Source organism: Mycteria americana, chromosome 16 (genome assembly GCF_035582795.1).
Source record: "Mycteria americana isolate JAX WOST 10 ecotype Jacksonville Zoo and Gardens chromosome 16, USCA_MyAme_1.0, whole genome shotgun sequence".
NCBI lineage: Eukaryota > Metazoa > Chordata > Aves > Ciconiiformes > Ciconiidae > Mycteria > Mycteria americana.
In genome coordinates this window covers 6,981,997-7,002,203 of record NC_134380.1, presented here as the reverse complement: position 1 = coordinate 7,002,203, position 20,207 = coordinate 6,981,997, and the positions used below count along the sequence as shown (strand labels likewise).

Genomic DNA, 20,207 nt, shown 5'->3' with positions numbered 1-20,207 from the left:
CAGGCCCTTCGCACACCAACTGCTTATGCAGCTCAGTGCCCTGGAGAGATACGGCAAAAACGCTGCTTCCCTGGGACAGCCGTTTGACCGGCGCACTGGAATACAACTACCAACACGTTTAAAACACCATCTTCATTTTGGATTGTCACACTCAAGACAGCACAGACTGGACTCACAGACACACCGGGCACCTGCTGGCAGAAGTCAGGGCTGGCACGTCCAAGCTGAACAGCCCCAAACCACAGTAATCAAAACTCCCTTCCAAAAACACAGCATCAAACACTGTACCAGAGCAGCCGAGAACCAGGAGAGAGGCCAGGACTCCCCGTCCCCCTGCTCCTCCAGCCCAAATCCCAAATCAACCACTTGCTCAAGAAAGAATGGGTGTAATTATTTATTTTGCATCCCTTTGAAAATACCATCAAATATCTCCTTCTGTTCGTGGCTTCGTGTGGTCCCTCAGCCCGTGATCGGCACAGTGTCCTAGCCAGCTGGGCAGCACACTTGTTCCTCCAGCGAGCAGGTGACCGTTGTCCCTTCAAGGTTGGCAGGCTGGAGCTGCCTGGTCTGAACGCAGCAGTCGTCCCTCCGTACCAGGTACCACCCGGGAGCATTGCACAGCCAGGGAGCAGAGCAGGGGAGCAGAGGGCAGTCCAGAGGGACTGGTGGGGATGGCTGTAGCTTTCGGCTGCCCCAAGAAGAGAGTCTCTGGCTTGTGTTTTCTGGCAACTTAGAACTGGGTTTGTTTCTCGATCATTAAAAAAAAATAAAATTACGATGCTGCTATCTGCAAAGGGAAAGAAAAAAAAAAAAAAAAAAAATCTATCAGCACCCTGAGGACCCAAGACTGAGCTGTACTGAAAGCCTGTAAAACCAGCAAGAAGCATACAGATATTTGAGGGCTGGGAAGCCTGAACAATACAGTGGACTGGGGTGTCAGTGGATGTGACAGTGGGGAGATCCACACTAGTGCCTTCCCTTCACTTCTATGGCAAGCATGCAGTCCTTCGAACCAAACCAATCAAACCCTGGAAACACCATAAAACAGCAACAACTCCAACCCAGATACGCAGTCTCCAAAGGTCTGAGTAAGATCTCAAGCATTTGGGGAAGGATTCCCAATGCACTGGGCACTGCTGTCAGCCTGCTCCCACCAGGAATTGCGGTTGATTTCCTAACGCCTTCAAAAGGTGAAAAGTCAAGACAAGCCTGAGTGTGGTTGAAAATCCCAGCTACAGGGACTCGGAAGAATCAGACCACAGTGCAGCCTGCATTCATATAGGTTATGAAACAAAACAAAGGCTTCACATCCTGCCCAGCCACATTAGGGCTGTTGAGTAATGAACTAACGCTATCGCCACCTCTCCGAACTCTCATCGTTTCCACACGAGCAGGAATTTGCCCTCACACAGAAGCACTGAGGTTACCTGGACTTCTACTCTTCCAAATGGGTTGAAAACAAGACCTTACATTATCCACATTTCCACCTGCTTAATCGCTGAGAGGCCCCGTCTCCTACTTACAGTTCAGTGTCTACAATGACATCTGGCTTCTCCAGAGTTTGCCGTCTCCTCTGGATGGCATCCACAATCTTTTTCCTGGGGCCCAATGGGATATTGATGCTCTTCAGGTCATTGTCTGAACATAGCATAAGGGCCTCCAAGTCGATCTTTTCCTTCTTCAAGATGGAGATGAATTCAAACATGTGCAGGGAAGCCAGAAAAGTCTCCAAGGGGCTGGTGTCTGGTTCATCATCATCATCTAAGCCCAGCTCCACCTCGTCCCAGGGTAGCTCCTCCGCGTTCCTCTCCTGCAGGCTGTTGGCACTGCCAATGCTATCATTGAGACTTGGCGAGCGCTGCAGGCGGCTCCGCAGTTTGACACCTACCCCATCTGCATTGTCTTCACCCGGCGTGCCAGTGTCCTCCCGGCCGATCCCAAAAAGCCCACTGCTGACGTAGTTGCGCCGGAACACCATGGTGCCCAGCCCAGGGCGGTTGAACAAGGAGTCGTGGCCAGAGTCGGTGCTGACTTCTGAGTGGGCCGAGTCCATGTGCAAGCCCGGGTCACTTATGGCACGGGAGACAGTGTCTTCATCCATGAGGAACATGTCTCTGATATTACGCCGAGTCCACTCCTTAGGGCTGGCGTATGTGCCCTGCTTCACAAACATGACGTCATTCCCCAACTGCAGACCAGACAGAGACCGCACGCTTTTCCTCCCATCCTCGTAGATCTTGAACGTCCCGTCCACCTGCTTCTTCTTTTCTAGCTTCTTTTGTATTTTAGTCTTTCCCTTGGCTGTGCCATGGATGGTGGCTTGTGAGTATGGCAGGGAAGTCACCATAGACATGTGTTGGAACTTCTTGCTTAAGGTGCTACTCGAATAGCTGGAGAAGCTCATGGTATCCGAGTTATCCAACATCTCCTTTCTGTACCGTTTCTCCATCCTTTCGTGGTGCTTCTTCTGCAGCTTCACACAGTCCTTAATCCGCCGCTCTGCATCCCGAAAGGCCTTGTCCTTCAGTTTGCTCACCAGCTTGGGGTTGAGGCTGCTCTGCTTGGCAGCAATAGAGTCCAGGTATCGCACACACTCCATGTGCCCCTTCATGGCTGCCATGTCCAGCGGGGTGTGGTAGTCATTGTCCAGGCACCAGATGTTGGCCCCAAAAGAGATGAGGAAGGAAAGGCAGTTCAGGTGGCCATTGGCTGCTGCCAGGTGGAGAGGGGTGTTCCCCCAGATGTCACATTTGTCTGGATCGCCCCTAGACAGCAAGAAAAACAATGAGTTAGCACACAGGCATGGTTGGCAGACTCTACTGAGATGTTGGCAGACTCTACTGAGATATTCCCAGTTGTACAGGGGCAAACCAGCACCATAAACTGTTGCCTCCTCAAAATATGAAGCTACGTGCCTCCAGCCCCTGGAGGGGGCTTAAAACAGCTTAATTTTGAGGGGGTCTTCTGGAGGGGAGTACCGCTGACATGGCTGACACGCAAGTCTGTAATTATTCCTGTGACTGGAATTTAGCTCTCAGGAGACAATGTTCCTGCATCAAACTGAGTTTTGGAGGTAGTCAAGCCAGATTCTAAATAGCCCAGAACTGAAACAGGGAGCTGATTCTAGCTCAACTTGTTATAAAATTTCAAATCTCAAGCATCCTATTAAATGCTAGTCAGATTTGATCTTCAGATCTTGGCTTCATTCAGATTCCATAGAAAGACATCCCAAAATACCTCTCCATACACCACATCTTGTGTGGGACACCACGTGTTCCCACCATGATGGTAGCACCACCATGAAACGGCCATCCTCAGCATTGGTTCTGAAACCCACCAGCTGCTGCGCCTTCCCACCCTCCTGTTCATTGGTGCCCGGGGAAATTCGGGGCACAAGAGGGCACATAGTCAGTAGAGAATAACAGCAAAGTTGCTGGCATTGGCCTCGGGGTTGGGGTTTTGTGGGGGTTTTTGCTGTACCACGCTTGGTTTCGATTGCATGGCTTGAAGTACGTTGGTATTAGCACATCCTGAGAATCCAGTTTCAGAGAAAGTGGAGATTAGGTTTCTACTCTCCTCAAGAGCTGGACACTCAACTAATGCCATTAGCATCTCTTCTCACACCGTGCCAGACGCAGCAAGCTGCTGACGGGGCATAACCGCTTGCCCACATCTCCTGCCTCCCATGATGGGATGGACACAAACCTAGGACTGAAGGGAAGTCTGTCCTCCTGACAATCCTCTGTATTTATGATCTGCTGAAACAAGAGATAGTTCACACCCCTGCTAGCACCAGCTTTCGCCCGAGTGCGTGTGCTAATGATATGCAGCCGGCAGCAGTATCTGTCAACAAGGTGCTCTCCCTTCCTGCACATGGATAAGGCAAAGCCTTTTATTAAGGCTGTGCAGCTCCACCACCCTCAAGAGCAACTCCCCGCGGGCAGCAGGGCTCTGGCAGAGCTCTGGCTCAGCACAGCTCCTCCCCGTTTCCGCACCACCCTTTCGATGAGCTCTAGACGAACCGAGCACTGTCCCTCTGCCACAAGGACCCCAGCTCCAAGCCTTGGTGACACTAGAAGTCTGGAAGGCGAATGCACACTTGAGACCTTCAGCCCACATTACTTTACTCCTTGCTGCTTTAGGACCTGTGTTGACAAGAGCTGGGAGCAGCAGAGCTCAGAACCCTCTCCCAAACCCCTCATGCTCTGTACTTGTCTCACTTGAAAGAGCCTGAAAACTACTTCAGAGAAAGAGCATGGAGATCACAGGAGCCGAGGGACTTTCTTGCCCTGCCAGCTTTGCTTCTTCATCACTAGTGCCCATGCACAAGACCCAGTGACAGCCTCGTCCAGCCCATCCACCCTCCCATACCGCAGGCAGTCTCCCTGCTGCCTGCTCTGGACACTGCTGTTCAGGGAGCAGCGGAGCCGGAGCAGAGCCACCCGGCCAGTGTGATGTCTAGTTTGCAATCCGCAGGCTTTGCCGACATCTCAGCTATGTAATACTGAAGGGAAATGGTTCTGCAAAAGGCAGAAGCAATAAAGATGGCATCCAGAGGTTATGCTGGAGATTATTTGGACCCAGAACATGAGCTTCCCGGCTGTGTTCCCCAAGAGCTGCTACAAGGTCCACTCAGCTTTTCCCTTGTGGAAGCATCAGCAGTTGCTCTCAACCACACACATATTTTCACAAAACTTGTAGAAACTTAGTAACTACAACATTGAGCCTGCTGGCAAATTCAGCAACAGTTAGTCAAAAGGCTCAAAACTGTGTAAGGGCCAAAAAGACCCACAAAAACTGCAGGACTTTGTATCCAGAGCCTTCAACATCTCTCATAGAAGCACAGAAAGGCTTCAAAGATGGGTGCTAGGGAGGAGAAGGGCAGGAGGTCACAGGATTGAGGAGCCATGAAGCCAGCAGGAGAGGAGGAAGCTGCCGGTACCCTGGCAATGCCGACTTTCCAGGAGCTGTAACTCCCCAGCCCTTGCCTCTACCCTCGTAGTGACATGTCCAGGCTGGGAAATTCATGGGAGGATAAATATTTGATGAATTTCAAGACAGGAGTAAATTATTGATGGAGCTGGATTAAAGAGCCAGTGAAACTGCAACTGCCAGTGCTGGCGGTGGGACTCCAGTGCGTGAAGGGTTGTTCGTTTGTTTGTGTGCGCTCTGAATGGCATATGTGTGCCCGACACGTGCGGGCGGATGATCCAGGGCACTACGAGGGTCCCAACATGTACGTGGACTCATGATTTGGGCAGTGACTTAGCAGCGGACTCACCAGAAACAATCTTGCTCCCCAAGCCGAGCGTATGGATGCTCGATCCATAAAGTACATCTCAGAGCCCATGCTCATGTCTGTCTGGTTCGGGTGGCAAAGAGCAAAGCCAGGAAGGTCTTGGGGGCTTCATATTTGAAGGTCTACTTTCCTCATGATTTTTACCACCTCAGAGAATAAGTGAGGGAAAAGAGCATCAAAACCAGCTTTCCCTGGACTTTTCCACTGTCTATAAACAAGAGTTTTAGAGCAAAATTAGATCTCTAGGTCCCTTTGCCCTATAAATGTCTGCCGCAGGTGCTAAAAATGCATCAGAAGGAAAGAAGAACGGCAACTTGCAAAGTAGAGGTGTTTGATCCAGCGCAGATAATAAACATGAGGCCCTCCCTCTGGCAGGTGTCTGTCCAAGCAAAACTTCACCTCCAGGGCACTACACACGAGGAGATGCTGACTGCAGGGTCCACTAAGTGGGAACATATTTTAATAACAGGTGTGAAGTGCAGCACTTCTCAACTTCAAAGCGTTTTCGAGTGCTGAGTCAACTCCTGTAATAATCATTATTAAAAACACTGTTAATTGAGCCCCTTAGGTGGACATGTGCATCTCCTGAGTCATTGCGTTTGCACCGTGACAGGCACACTCACCCCCTTCCTGCCGGTTTTTCCCCTCCACTTCTCTTATAGGATCCCAATTAGCCGGGGAATCCACCGGCACTTACATATGTCCTTCCCTGGCTGCACGTGTGAAGTTCCTCTGATAGCAATGGGCTGGCTCAGCCCCTAGCTCATGGGTGTGCATGAAGGATCAGGCCCTTGGACCAGGAGCCGGCTGGGTGCAGAGTATCTCTGGCTCCCATAAAACGTTTCTGGATATAAGAGGAGGAAAAGATCATTTATGGCTCGAGATAAAAACCCACTAGCTTCAGCATAGCCAGTCAGGGTAATGACCCAAGCAAAGCCTAGAAACGAGCAGAAAAGATGAGGTTTTGGACCCAGAGAAGAGCCTTGGGTCCTGTATCCCAAGCTTTGTCCAGGTGGAGGTAGGTCAAGGATTCAGCTTTTCTCCAAGTTCAGATCCCCAAAAATCCAGCACGGATGCTGTAGGCGAGGTTCGTCTCAGGGCTCTCTGCCTCTTGCACCAGCAAAAAGCTAGGCTAGCAGTTATTGTTACTGGTGATTATTAACGCTGGCTGTACCGTGGTAGTGCCTAGGGGCATGTCTACTGGCTCAGCACTTCGCCATGCCCAGATCTCACGCTGACTCCAAGCAGCCTGCTCAGGTGCCGGAAGCGACGAAGCTGTGACAGCGCTCCACCCTGCTCCTTCACCTTCCCAGCAGGTCATCACCAAGGGGAAGGTCCCCACCAACACGGCCGTGCTGCTCCTGGCACCCACATGGCCATCAGCCCCGTGGCATGCAGAGGATGCACATCACCTTCACGTGCCTTGCTGCAACCTCCGCTGCAACCCTGCCCAGCCGGGGTGATGCAACTCCCTCAAGCAGCCTGGCCGATGCCAGGAGCCATCTCGTCTCCTCCAACCCACTGCTGAGACACTCTCACCCCTCTGCCATTAGCATCCAAAGCACCCATGACCCCCATTTTTGTGAGAAGGGAAACTGAGGCACGCCTCTGCAAAGGAACGTTGGGTGACAAAGCTGACTGCAGACCTGTCTAGCAGAAAGACACATCCTCACCTCTCCTGTGGTCCACTCCAAGGCAAGAAAGTCCTGGCCGTTCCCAGCCGAGGCCCCCAGACCCATGGTTAACTGGAGTTGGACTGATGCCCACCACTGCCACAGCAGTTAATAACGAAACACGCCGAAGAATTACTGCCTCTGAAAAGCAGCAATACTAAATGCCAGTTAGCCTGCCTTTTCCCAGCCGTCATGTTAATTGAGTTTGCTTCCCTCGCTGGAGCCCAGCCAGGAGGAAGAAAAAGGCTTTTTGTGTTGCAAAGAAGAAGGATCCCTCCATCCCAAACCCTCTCTCCATCCCCATGCAAAGGTGGCACAGAGGCACAGACACATCACCGGCTGTTATGGACAGAGCAATAAGCCGTCTTCATTGCCCCTTCTGTGTGAGTTGAGACTACAAACTTTTCTCAAGGATCACTCAAGGGATTTATTATACTTTCTTTCCCCCTCCCCATTTCAGCCCTACACCACAATCTCCCGAACATGCAAGTATATGAATGAGGCTCCTTCACTGATGACAGAGCCTAGATAATCCTAAGCGTCCATCAGCCCGGCCTGCAGCGGGGCACGATGATCAGAGCCGTGATTTTTGCCCCTAGCAGCCCCTCTCCCTCGTCGCACTGCTCGGCACAGCCCTGCTTTCTCAGGGTGCCTCTGGCCAGCCTTGCTAGAACGTTTCGTAACACCCTGGCCCCAGCGCTCAATCTCCCGGCTTGTCTGGGCACCAGTACCACTGCCCAGTGCTAGCAAGGAGGAGTCAGTGTTTCTTGCTGCTCCAAGACTCCCCCATCATCCCCTGTGCCTTGGCATCCCCTTGCACCCCAGCCGGAGGCTAACCAGCCCCCTCAGACCCTGAAGCTGCCTCACACTCCATCCCTGCATGGGGCCAGCCCAGCCCTGAAGCCTCCGCTCCCCCAGGCACTGCTCCATGCCACGGTCCCACTCTCCTGCCTCGCAGTGCAGGGCTCTCTGTGCCGAAGGAGGAATATTTTGACAGCAGAGGTGAGAGAGAAATGCCCTGACATTTTGGGACACTCAGGGGTCCTCCCTTTTGCCTCCCAATTGTTATAGTGCAGGTGTAATAGTAACATATCCAATACAGAATTAAGTTTCACCTCTGAACAAGACTTAAATACCATTGCACATCGTCCTAAGCGCTAGCAGAAAATTACAGGGTCTGCCCACGGGCTCTCCTGGGTCCTGCGTGATTTCCCCTGTGTCACCCCTGTCCCCAGGCTGGGGCTTTCCTGCCTCTCGCAGACCCAAAGCCAGTCCAGGGAGCAGAGGTGTGCCTGCCTCCGCACCGAGCTGAGTGGCGGGGCAAGGAGGCTTCGCTGATCTCTGCATGGTCCTGGGCGAGGATCTGACACATGGAGATGAATGCACAGATGTAAACGCATCCTGCAGCCCCACAGACACACACTTTGCTCCACCATCCATCACGTAAAGGGCACCGGGCTTTTGCCAGGCTATTTTCCCTGTCAGGAACAAATGTATATTAGGCTGTTAATTAAACAGCAGCCAAGCTGCACTTGGACATGATTGAGCTCACGAGGACCTTTTAATCAAATATGAATTTATAAAAGGGGCCACTCCAGGGAAAAGCAGCCCTTGGGCTTCGTGGAGAGGCAGAAGCTGCAGGCTTGGATGCGTGGATCGGCAGGGCAGGCAGCGGTGCTGCAGGGTGTCCTGTGATGGAGGCGGGTAATATAAGGAGATATAATGATATAAAGAGATATAAAGTTGGTCTGAAAGGCTCATGCCATGGATGAATGCCCCACAGCATGGGCCTTTCAGACTGACTTTTTGGCCATCAAAGAGTCTTTGGAACCATTTCTAGCTTTGGGGTCTCATCCCCAGAGCTCCTGCCCTTATCTTTCTGGCCCTGGGTGGCGATTCCCCTCCCAGCAGGAGCTCGGAGAAGGTTTCTGCTGGGCACAGTCTCTCCTAGGAGGTACCCAGTAAGTCACACAACCCCATCACGGGGTTCTCAGCCCAGGAGCATCCTAGGATGCACCACTCAGAGTAACGTCTTGCGCTCTCCCCTCCAGACTCTGAAATCATCTTTTCCTGAGCACACTCCTATTGCGCTTGGGCACTGAAGGACTTTTCAAAGTGACTCTGTACACAGCCTTTCTGACCCCAGAATCTGCAAAGAAGATGTTTTACAGAAGGACAGCAATGTGTAGGGGAACTCTGCCTGTAAGTACAGCTGGCCAGGGCCAGGGGAGCCAGCTGAATATTTTGCATAAGCAGACCAGAGTACCAGGAGATGCTGAGAGCCCAGGAGCAGGCACAGTGGAGACATGGCCGATGGGGTACAAGAGCTGCAAACACAGCCTAGGGCGCACGCAGAAAATCCCTGCTTGGGAGCTGACAGCCCCACCGAGCCCCAACCCAATGTGGAGCAGCAAAGCCCTTCCAAAGAGGCACAAAGTACATCCAAGCTGCCGACCCCAGCACGATTCCTTAATATTAGAAAGAAAGAAAGAAAGAAAGAAAAATCAGCGGCACCGCCAATCTCAGCACAAGGCAGAGGCCACCCCACCTTGGATGCCTTTAGATGAGGTGCTCAGAAAAGCAAGAGTGGGAAGGAAGCACTGGGACGTGCTCCTTCAGGAGGCTGGTAAGAACAGGAGAGCCACGTACTGCTCAGGAAGGAACTACGTACGGCAGCTCTTGCCTTAGCACAGACCTTCTTGTACCGTTCCCCAACACCAAGATGTAGAGCCCTCCAGCCTGACAAGCCCCCTCAATCCCACTCCCCTCTCTCCACCACATCCACGCTTACAGAGCCAGAGACCCTCAGATTTGGCAGCCCAGGGTGAGGGACCGAGAGCCACACCAGCACCGAGCAGTCCCCACGGGGGAGACTGGGCTTAAAGAAATCTGCTCTTGGGGAACGTGCTCCTGAATTTCCCGGGCTGCAGGTGCACGACAGGCTGCGCCGGGGTCACGTATTCAGACCTCGCTCTGGGTAAAACAGAGAAGTGTCACTGCCAGCTGGCACTGCACACATCTCTCTATGTGAGCGTTTCTTGGGACAGAAGGAGCAGTTATTCTCTCTGCCCCCTCATTTAAAAGGGCTTTTTTCGTGGCAGTGACCCAATGTGCTACACTTCGGCTCTGCCTGTCTTTACAGGACCTGACTGCAAAAGCACTTGCAGGGGTGCAGGGGGGGACCCAGCCCCACTTGGGGAGCTACAAGCAGGGTTTGGGGCAGGAGCAGAGTCACGGGGTAGTTATAGGGTCAGAGGAGCTGGGAAAACACAGAGCAGTTAACAGGAGCATTGGATTAGACTCAAAGCACCACAAGGAGAGAAAAATAACAGAGGGGAGGATGGGGGGGGGGGGTGTTATGGACAGAAGCCATCGTTTTGTGGGGCATCTGCACCCATGCTGACCTGTGAACAGGGAATGGGGAAAAGATGGGCTCCGAGCTATTCTGTCCCCTGGGACCAGCACCGTGCATTCGCCAACGCTCACCCTCTGCTGACAATGAGGCGCAGGGCGTCCAGGTTGCCGTGGTAGGCGGCCCATAGGGTGGGGGTCATGCCATCCTCGTCCGGTGAGTTCAGGTCCTTCTTGGTGGCTTCCTTCAGGAGGTCCAGGTAGCCGTCCCGGGCTGCTCGGTGGTACTGGTCGTTCATGGTGTGGAGTAGTCCCTGGGCGAGCTCATGGGTGCCCAGGGGGGCTCAGAGGATGGGCATGGACGCGGGGAAGGGGGAGCTGCCAGGAGGGCCCAGCTCGCCTCGCACAGCGCTGCTGTACCAGGACACCTGAGAAGTCCTGGCCGGGGAGGCAGGAGCTCCTCCAAGCCCAGCCAGCCAGGCTCTCCAGCGCTGCCCCTGGGTCCTAAGCATCCTCCGGCCCCGACAGCTCCTCACAACAAACCTTTCACGCACCAGCTCCACAGCACATTAAAAGCTCCAGTTAAGCAGCCTCGCTGCATTGGGCTCAGCTGAGCGCTGCGGACACAGGGTCACACAGCAAGAGCTCACCAGGGTCTACATGTCCCTAAGCGGAGCAGGCTGCCAGAAAGGCTCAGGGGCCGTATCCTGCCCGATACCCCTGCCTGCTCCTTGCTGTAGCCGCCCCATCTCGAGTGGGGACCAGCAGAGCCCCAGGGCAGAGCCTGAGGAGGAAGCATGGACTGATGAAGCAAAAGCCCTGCTGCCTCTGCTCACAGCCCCGTCAGAGCGGGGCAGCAGCAGGGACCTGCAGAGATGCTCCTGCTCCATGCAGAGACAGCCAAGAGCAGTTTGGTGATTTCCCCGATCTCCCAACAACACCAGGGGTGTTCACAGCTCAGCTTTTCCTGGTTAAAATAAAAGGAAATATATAAATATCCCTAATGTCATCAGGAAGACAACAGCAGACCCAGTCCCCATCCCTGTCCCCCCACTACCCTGCCTGTGCCCACAGGACTGTGCTTTCTAGGGAATCACACAAAAAACTGCACAACAGGAATCTGTGATAACCCAAATCTGTGATAACTCGCACAGGCTGGAAAAATTCCCTTCCTCACCCCCTGTCCCTCTCTAGAGACCAAAAAAAACCCCAAAACCAAACCCACTCCTGTCTGTGGCTTAGTACATCTACCATGATGTGCACAAGGGGCAGTGTCTGGCCTCCAGTATCTTTTATGCTGACACAGAATTTCTGGCTGTGGCGAGCCCTGCAGGGAGCTTCATGGCCCCAGGCAATGCCTCCAGCGCAGGATTCCCAGGCCCCGGGCACCCTCTGCCGTCGGGAGAGATGGAGCCGAGCCTGGACGTTGACCAAAGCACGTGGCTGTCACAGCATATTGCACCCAACAGTGAATCGTATCCCTTGGGACACGCTGTCACAGAGGAGGAATTTCCTGCTCCTCGCTTGTGCGTTTTGCCTATCGTGGCTCTGGGGATGGAGATCTCTAGGGCTGGACCCTGCGTCTGCCACCACGGCCCTGGGACAGCGCAGCCACGGGGCAGATGGGGTTTGGAGAGGGGAAAGGCAGACCCAGCAGGTGGCTGAGAAAGGGGGAAAAGAGTGGAAAAATGGGGAAAGACTGAAAGAAGACAGCAGCAGAAAGGGCTGGAAGGTAATGAGCAGAGAGGAGGAAAACCAGGGAGAAGTGCAGCTTATTTTTGTAAGCAAGAAAATGCCCCAAGACAGCAGGGTGGCCCTAAAGCAGTCCCAGGTACACCCACACAAGCTGCAGTGATGAACCCCTGGGTGACCGACACAGAGTCACTGTCCTGGCTGCCCGGGGACACCTGTAAGGGTGTGCTTGCCACCAGAAGGAGGGGTCTGCTCCCTGCTCGGTTTGCTCACATCGGCAGATTCGGACTCACCCGCTTAGCCTCCCTGGGCGAGTCCTGATGGGATGTTCTAAACATCGAGGTATTTGGTGCTGGGATCCTTCAAGGTGCAAAGCAGCATAGTAACGTCTGCAGTTCATTACCGAGGTTATTAATGATTCTTGTATTATTACTAATCAAGATTGTTATGGCGTACGGTGGCTCCCAGGGGGGACTGGGAGTATTGCCCAAGGCAGTAAATGCTCTTTCCTCTGTTGCTGGCTGTTAAGGACAAAAGAGGGAGGATAAATCAGTGCATTTAGCCCAGGGGGACTCTGAACCTCTGGCCTCTGCAAAACATCACCATTATCAGCTCAGATGCACGGCACGGGGGTCTGGGCTTCCCCTGGGAAAGGCTACAGACTGAGAAAAGATCAACCACGCACCCCAAAGAGGAACGCCTAAGGATCAGCAGAGGCCAGGCAGGGCAGATCCAGTACTGCCTGTGGCAGCCAGCTGGTGGCAGCACGGGAAAGACTCATGAAGGTCTCCCTGGGCTGCAGAGCAGATCCTGAGCTCTCCTTCACCATCCCACGTAGTTCAGTTTGATGCTGTCCCTGTACTGCTGCAAGAAGCAGCACAGTGGTGAGCAGGCAGGAATGGTACTGGGAAATGCACGGCAAACTGCCCCATCTCTGTGCTTGCCCCGGAGGAGGCAAGCAGCAGGGACATCTCCAAAAGAGGCGTCCTCATGAAGGAATAAAACTTGTCCCCATCCATTCAGAACTGCTCTGGGTCCCCCTACCTCCCCCACCAAAATATAACAGCTAGGGTAAAAGAGATCTTGAGCAAAAGCCCTCCCCTCGCCTGGCAAATGCTTGAATCCCACCTGCGCCGTGGTTTGTTACACAGCTTCTTTCCCCTTGGAAGGAGAGAAGTTAAGCTCCTGAGGGCCAGAGAAAGGTGATCCCACCCTGAGAAGTCAAAGGCAGTGCGTCAGCAAAGGGGAACCTGGATTCCAGTCCCCAAATCCTGCCCCGTTCTTGTACTAAACCTTCCTCACTGTTGGCACCATGGGTGGGAAAAGATTGAGCTGTCCTTGGCACTGAATAGATACAAATGCAAATTTATTCCTTTTCCTCAAAAACATTCCAGGCATAGAGCATGCTGTTGGGAATAGTAAAGGGTGAGGCACAATATTTACTGTGCTCAGTTAACCAGAAAGCCAAGCCCAAAATCATCGTCAAAGATAAGTTCATCACCTAAATCATCTTCTCTCAGGGGAAGAGATCTCATGCCTGCAGGTAGATGGGTTTGATGGGTGGCTTTGCTCTATGGTGACCATGACCCTGTGACCGAGCAGTCTGTGCCATGCTTAGCAGTGTTGTCATCTCATGCCCTTCCCAGGTAAATAACCCTTATCTTCTCATCTCTCTCCTGCTTCCCCAAAATCAGCTATTGCACAAAATGGATCACATGAGTTTCCCTGAGAAGCCCACGAAGCACTGCTGTCAGCTCCAGACATGGTATAAATCACAGAGACATCCCAACGGGTATAAATTCTTTGGCTGACCAAGCTGCAGTAACAGGGAAACTTCTCCAACAGCCTGGCAAGAGCAGAGATTTGGATTCCAGACAGCAAAACAGGTTGGTGGAATGGCTTTGTCTGAATAGTTCATGTGCTCTGTTTCAGGCTTTTCATTGAGAATCAATGTAGTCCCAAGCCTGGCACAGGCAAGGGGCTTTAGAGGGAGTGACAGCGGAAATAGCTCACATCCTTCTTGCAGGGACTGGTATAAACCATGACATGATGCTCCAAAGATTCCCAGGGCTTTCTTACCTTTCGCTGGCCTGTTCCTCAGCCAGGAAGTATGACACTTTCTCGGAACGTTTAGTGGTTGACATTTAGAAATCAAACCACATTGGCTGTTTGCCCCAGGATATTTGATCTTGCAAGTACTTTTCTGGTGCTTTTCCAATATCTTGCATCAATAAACACCTAAACGTTGTGTGACAAATTAGGCATGCTTTGTTAAACTGACCTGGGATCTCCCCAAGTAAAAGTATCTTAAGCCAAGACCAAAGCCTTCAGGGAACCAGGAAGAGAAAGGTTGAAAATGAGCTCATCCCTCTTTTTGTGCTCCTTGTCTCAGCCTTCCCGGTTCCTCTGATACGTCCCCTCCTCCTCATCACATGTCCTGCTTTTGTCCAGCCCCGGACTATTCAAAATGAAGCAATGCCTCTCATTCATGGGGCTCTCCTCCCAACAGTGTTAACCCTCAGCTAAGGCATTAGCTGAATCATGACCGAAGAGCCCGTGCGGAAGGACAGCGAGATCAGACACCCCAACTCCAGCATGGGCTGCGGACACAAGGATGACAAAGCCAGCCTGGCTTCGAGCCAGATAGCATCTTTCAGCCACCAGCCTCATCAGCCCCCCTCCACTCCTGCCTCCAAGGAAGTGTGGAAAAAGGGCGGCCGCATGTTCTCCATCCTTCTGGCCGTGCACTTAGCCCTGCTGGCGTGCACGCTGGTGAGCAGTGGGGCTTTTGAGAAGATTGCTGTGCATGATTACGATGTCTTCTTCCTGTTGACTGTCATGATGTTAATAGTCATCATATGGATCATCTTCTACCTCGTCGGCACCTCCCGGTGCCCAGATGCCATCCTCTGCAAAGACTCCCACGCTGGGCCCATCTGGCTGAGAGGTAGGAGTTCTCAAAGGGCTAGGACTGGAGGTGAGACGCAGGGGGGACAGTTCATGGGGGCATCAGTTATTACAAGGGAAACAGCAACAATCTGGGGCACAGTGTCCTCCTCCTATGCGGGGGCATGGCACCATGCCCTGCTTCAGAAGGTTACCTCCTAGTCCCTCCACTGGTTTCACTGCCAGGTCTCCCTTTATCCACAAGGACTCTTGGTACTTTACACCAGGTTCCTTCCCAGCCTTGCCATTGCTCTTGCAAGAGCTGTTATCCCCAGTCAGTGTACAGGGTTGACTGAAAATCCCTTCCAGCCAAAATTATTGTATGATTCTGTTGGTGTCATGATAATTTGGGTGCTGGGAGAGGAAAAACAGAGGTCGAAGCAAAGCCTCTCCATGGCAATAGTTGTTCTTCTTCCTCTCATCTATCTGCATTAGTCCACATGTGCATACATCTGTCCAACCGCAGATATTTTGGTTCCTCAACAGGAGGCCTGATCCTATTTGCCATTTTCAGCCTTGTCATGGATGTGTTCAAAATAGGATATTACTCGAGCTTCTACAGCTGCCTGTCTGCGATCAAAATAATCTACCCCATTGTGCAAGCAATATTCGTGGTCGTCCAGGTGAGATGGTTATGCTCTGTCTTGGGGAGGGGTAGAGAGACAGAGCCACCAGTGGAAGGAGCTCTGATCTCATGGACATAGTTCAATTCCCACTGCAGCAAATGCAAGTGGCTTAACTTAGCCCCCACTCAGCCCACATCTTCTCCCTCCAACCACAACTTCCAGCTATGGCAAGTCACTTTAAGGCATTGATTTCGACTTGTTCCCATCCTGTGACATTTTGGCTTATGCCAGTATGGCTTGTCACAAACTCTAAGCAGCCCCCATCCAGCCAGGTCTCCTTTCCCGTGAAGAACAGAGAGGGAGGAAGACAGTCAGGGCAGGGACTGCCTTGCAGTTTGAAGTCCTACACAGAGGACCACCTGCTCTGGGACAATACCAGGAAGGGAAGAGGTCAGATAGGGACAATTTAGACAGGAACAAGGGCTGGCCATGGCCAGAGCAATGGCAGTGGTCCAGGGCAGGAGGAGCAAAGAAAGAACAGACCACATCAAGCAAATGGCCAGGATTATGGGCTAGTAGGCTGAGCGCAGATGGACCCAAGCAAAAGAGGCTCCAGCTTGCTCTCTGCTGAGCAGGGAGATCCCTACTTCAGAATGATGTGATTTGCGTTCTTGCTTTGTTGGAAATAACTTCTTTTCTTGCCCCTGCCAGACGTACTTCCTGTGGATCTCTGCCAAAGACTGCGTCCACGTACACCTGAACGTTACCAGGTGAGCACTGCTGCTCTTTGAATCCCACTGGCCCGGAAGACGTGGGCCACTGCAAACCTGCCACACTCTCTCACACAGCTAAGATGCAACAAGGGGATAATCCTGTCTCCCTTAACGGTGGCCAAAAGGAAACTGGCTCAGTCTCCGGCTAGCCTTAGATCCCAGCTCAAGCAGTTGAGGTTCATGACCTGTGGATCTAGCAAGGCTGGGATTCAATTCAAGAATACAAGCATTACTCAAAGCAGATTAGTATTAAATAAATAATTAGCATTAAATAAAATGATTCATAGCTGACTTTTTCTTCTCTGGCGAAGACAACGATGCCGTGGGTAAGCCTCAGGCTAAAACAAGATCTTGTCCACTTTTGCAAGACTGGATTTACTGGAGAGCAATCCAGACCTATTAATCTATTCACTATTGAGAAGCTCTTTCAAAACCAACAAGAGGAATCAGGCCTTGCTAACTCTCATGAGCATGGACAAAAAAGGGAAAGAGAGCAAGAGCAGCAAAGCAAGGGTCAGGATTTCTAGCCTTGACCACTAGAGTCCTTGCACCACTTCAGGCAGTTCCCACAGTCCCTCTGAGCACATGCACATCTATAACATGGATGAGAGCAACATGGCCTACAGCCATTGCTTTAATTTCATGAACCTTCTTCTTCTGCAGGTGCGGCTTGATGCTAACACTGACTACAAACTTAGCGGTGTGGATGTCAGCAGTAACAGATGAGTCTGTTCACAAAGCGCATTCAAAGTTGAAGAAGAACATGACAGAGGAAATCTTCAAATGGCTCCTGAAAGGTAATCTGCCCATTTTTGAAGCCATATGGTCCAGGGAGGGAGCCCATGAGATAGAAATTGTTTTGCAAGCCAGGTTTTGTCCCTTTTCAGAAGGCCTATCTAGAGCTGAAGGTTTCTTTAACAGAGCTGGTATATTAAAAGCCAGGCCTTAATGTTCATTTCTTAACCTGTATCACAGAGGAGTCAGAAAGGTGGAAGGCCCTGTACAAATGGGATGGGAATGAAGAAGGGAAGGAAAAAGAGAAATTTAACCTGCTACCTAACTTCTTCAGAAAGAACATGAGCACCAGAAAGCTGAGGTTAAAGTGTCCTTGTTTTCAAAGTGGTCACGTATTCTTCTGTCCTTGGTCTTGTTTTTCACTGACCCTAAGTATCCAGTTCTTCAGGGCTGCTAGCAAGTGCTGGCTTCTTGTTTTAATACCACTGCATCTATGTGCTTTTATCTTGTTTCAGCAGGAATGAGAAGTAGCTCAGCCGAAGAATGCAATTGCAACAGCCAAATCTGCCAGATCTTCAAGAACGGCTACTTTTGGCTCTACCCCTTTAACATTGAGTACAGTCTCTTTGCCTCTGCCATGGTCTATGTCATGTGGAAGAATGTTGGACGCTTCATAGACCACCACTCCCACCACATTCAACGCCTGAAGTTCAGGCTCTTCCAAAGGACCTTCTTTGTAGGCATCATGTTGGGCCTCATCGTTCTGGTGAGTGGTTTGGGAGTCCTTATTCTTTATGAGGTGCAGGTAAATTCCAGCACTGAATCTAGCAAGAAGAGCCAAGCACTCACTATGTACTACATCTTCAACATTGTTTGTCTGGGCCTGATGTCTCTTGTCTGCATTGGTGGCTCTGTCATCTACCGGTTTGACAAGAGAGACATGGATCGGCACAAGAACCCAACCAGGACCCTGGACGTGGCCCTGCTGATGGGTGCAGCCTTGGGGCAGTATGCTATTTCTTACTACTCCATTGTGGCCATTGTAGCCAGCACACCAAGGGACGCTATCAGCGCACTCAACCTCACCTATGCCCTCCTAATGATTGCTCAGCACACCTTCCAGAACATCTTCATTATTGAAGGCCTTCATCGGCAACCCCCCAAGGAAGACCACAAGCACGATTCTCACCAGAAGGACCTCTATGGACTCACCTTTGTCAACATCAATGCAGTGTCCCTCCGTGTGCCCGACAGTGGCAGCACCTTGGCCCCTGGCACTGCCTCTGGCACTGAAGCCATTCATCCTTCTGACCTCGTGCGGTCCCTCACCGTCCCCAAGATGAACTGGAGGAGGAAGTTCTTAAGGGAGATCTCCATGTTCCTCCTGCTGAGCAATATCATAGTGAGTACATGCAGAAAGAAGAGTTTGTCAGGGTGGGGGAGAGGGAAGCAAGCACAAGGGAGAAGTGTCTGTGAAGGAAAGGATGTAGTCCATGCAAAAACAGTCCTTTCTGTGCCTCCACTATACAGAGAGCACACTTACTTATATTTGTATGTGCGGAGAGCTGCGATTCCCTTGTCACTTAAAAGCAAGAGCAACTGCCCTGAGTTAAGACATTTTAGGCTACGCCGCTAGACCTGTCACTTATCACCAGAACATCAGGCAATAAAATCAGTGAGTACAAGAGAAGAATCAGTTTTAGTATTTTTATTGGGTATTAGCGGATATGTAGAATAGCTTATTAAAAGCAATAAAATACATTAAACCCTTCCCTTACACCCCCAAAGAAAGGACATAAAGTGACAAATACCTGGGGTGAAGTCTGGGTTTTCTTGAGAAATGGCAGCATGTCTCTTCTCAAAACCCATGGCCTAGGAGCCCAAATGCTGATCCCAGCTGCTGTGAGGAGAAACTGGTCACTGACAATTTCAGCTGGGGTTTCCACCTTCATCAGCAGTCAGGGGACCACAGTTCCCTGCAAAAGAAACATAGGATTACAGCTGTATCTCCAAACAAGCCAAGCACATGTTATGTCTCTAGAGAACCTCCAAATCCCCAGCTAGTCAGTCACATCATGTCCTCAGACTGGTTTTACACATAAGCTCACGGAGAATGAGCTGACGACCCCATGCAACATACACAACCAAGCCTGGGGAGACCAAGCTGCTGCCAAGCTCAGTCCTACCCATGTTTGCTCCATCCAAAGCGTTTGAACAGGCCAGGTTCATGCTAACACACAACTTGATCAAGTTCTTCCCCTGGTGAGTGCTTCAGCACTTGGTTCAAGCCTTTCTCTGAGCATGAATTGAAACTGGGTTTAGGGTTCAACACTAGATCATACTTGATCTTAATGTAAACACAAGCTCCTGGCATAGGTCCCATGCTCAGAAGGTCACACTTTTCCCATCTCTCAGTAGCTGTGATTGCAAGTGCTTGCTGTGCCGCACACCTTTCTCACTGCAACGTTATTCTCCCATTTCCTCAAACAGCTATGGATCATGCCAGCATTTGGTGCCCGGCCCCAGTTTGACAATGACACAGAACTGAACTTCTATGGCGATTCCATGTGGCCGGCCATCGTGGACATTTGCCTGCCCTTTGGAATCTTCTACCGAATGCATGCAGTGGCCAGTTTGCTGGAGGTCTACATCATGTCCTAAAGAACTCTCTTGCAAGGAAGATGAGATCCTCCTCAATCAATCCACCTCCTTCCTACCCTAGGGCTGGGAGACTGCCCAGATGTCCCGAGGGGTCCCCAGCACTGCCTGAATCATGTCTCCTTGCAGTGTTGGGGCACTTATGAACCATCAGTGAAGATCATCCAAACATAGTCCAGATTTTATTTTTGCTACTTGTGTGTGGATGTGCATGTGTGTGTCTGAAGTCCTCAAAGCTTAAAAGAAAAAAAGATAAAAAAAGGAAGGTGTCCAGAGTAGGATCATGGTAATTACCCTTGGTTCATGCAGAGACTCACCTTCCTTCTTAAAACCCTGTTCACTCCATGCCACTGAGGTACTCTCCAGCGGGTGCTCGGCACCCTTGGACAGTCAGTGCCTGCCTGCACGCAGAGACCCGGTGGGTACGAGGGGCCAACGCAGGCGTGGAAGGAAAGAAATGGAAACCACTTCAACTTCCGGTACGGCCAGTCAGAAATCACTCCCCTGCAGAGAT

The 20,207-nt window shown here is 51.5% G+C and overlaps 2 protein-coding genes across 2 annotated transcripts; one reads left to right on the top strand and one right to left on the bottom strand.

The window, feature by feature from the left end:
• Nucleotides 1-1,519: 1,519 nt before the first annotated feature.
• USH1G (USH1 protein network component sans) lies at nucleotides 1,520-10,622 on the bottom strand. Its single transcript, XM_075518999.1, has 2 exons — nucleotides 10,459-10,622; nucleotides 1,520-2,765 (listed from the first exon to the last, which is right to left on the bottom strand). Exons 1-2 carry the CDS (start codon nucleotides 10,620-10,622, stop codon nucleotides 1,520-1,522), a joined length of 1,410 nt encoding a protein of 469 aa, XP_075375114.1.
• A 3,140-nt stretch (nucleotides 10,623-13,762) lies between these two features.
• OTOP2 (otopetrin 2) lies at nucleotides 13,763-19,953 on the top strand. The gene is made up of 7 exons (XM_075518897.1): nucleotides 13,763-13,901; nucleotides 14,525-14,962; nucleotides 15,448-15,584; nucleotides 16,239-16,297; nucleotides 16,964-17,097; nucleotides 17,551-18,437; nucleotides 19,526-19,953. The coding sequence occupies exons 2-7, from the start codon at nucleotides 14,557-14,559 to the stop codon at nucleotides 19,694-19,696; spliced, it is 1,794 nt and encodes a 597-aa protein (XP_075375012.1). The 5' UTR covers nucleotides 13,763-13,901; nucleotides 14,525-14,556; the 3' UTR covers nucleotides 19,697-19,953.
• Nucleotides 19,954-20,207: the final 254 nt, after the last annotated feature.

Coding starts and splice junctions, on each gene's coding strand:
- USH1G (XM_075518999.1), bottom strand. CDS start 10,622: ATGAACGACCAGTACCACCGAGCAGCCCGGGACGGCTACCTGGACCTC. Junction 2,766..10,458: donor CGCCTCATTGTCAGCAGAGG/GTGAGCGTTGGC, acceptor CTTGCTGTCTAG/GGGCGATCCAGACAAATGTG.
- OTOP2 (XM_075518897.1), top strand. CDS start 14,557: ATGACCGAAGAGCCCGTGCGGAAGGACAGCGAGATCAGACACCCCAAC. Junction 17,098..17,550: donor CTTCAAATGGCTCCTGAAAG/GTAATCTGCCCA, acceptor ATCTTGTTTCAG/CAGGAATGAGAAGTAGCTCA. Junction 18,438..19,525: donor TCCTGCTGAGCAATATCATA/GTGAGTACATGC, acceptor TTCCTCAAACAG/CTATGGATCATGCCAGCATT.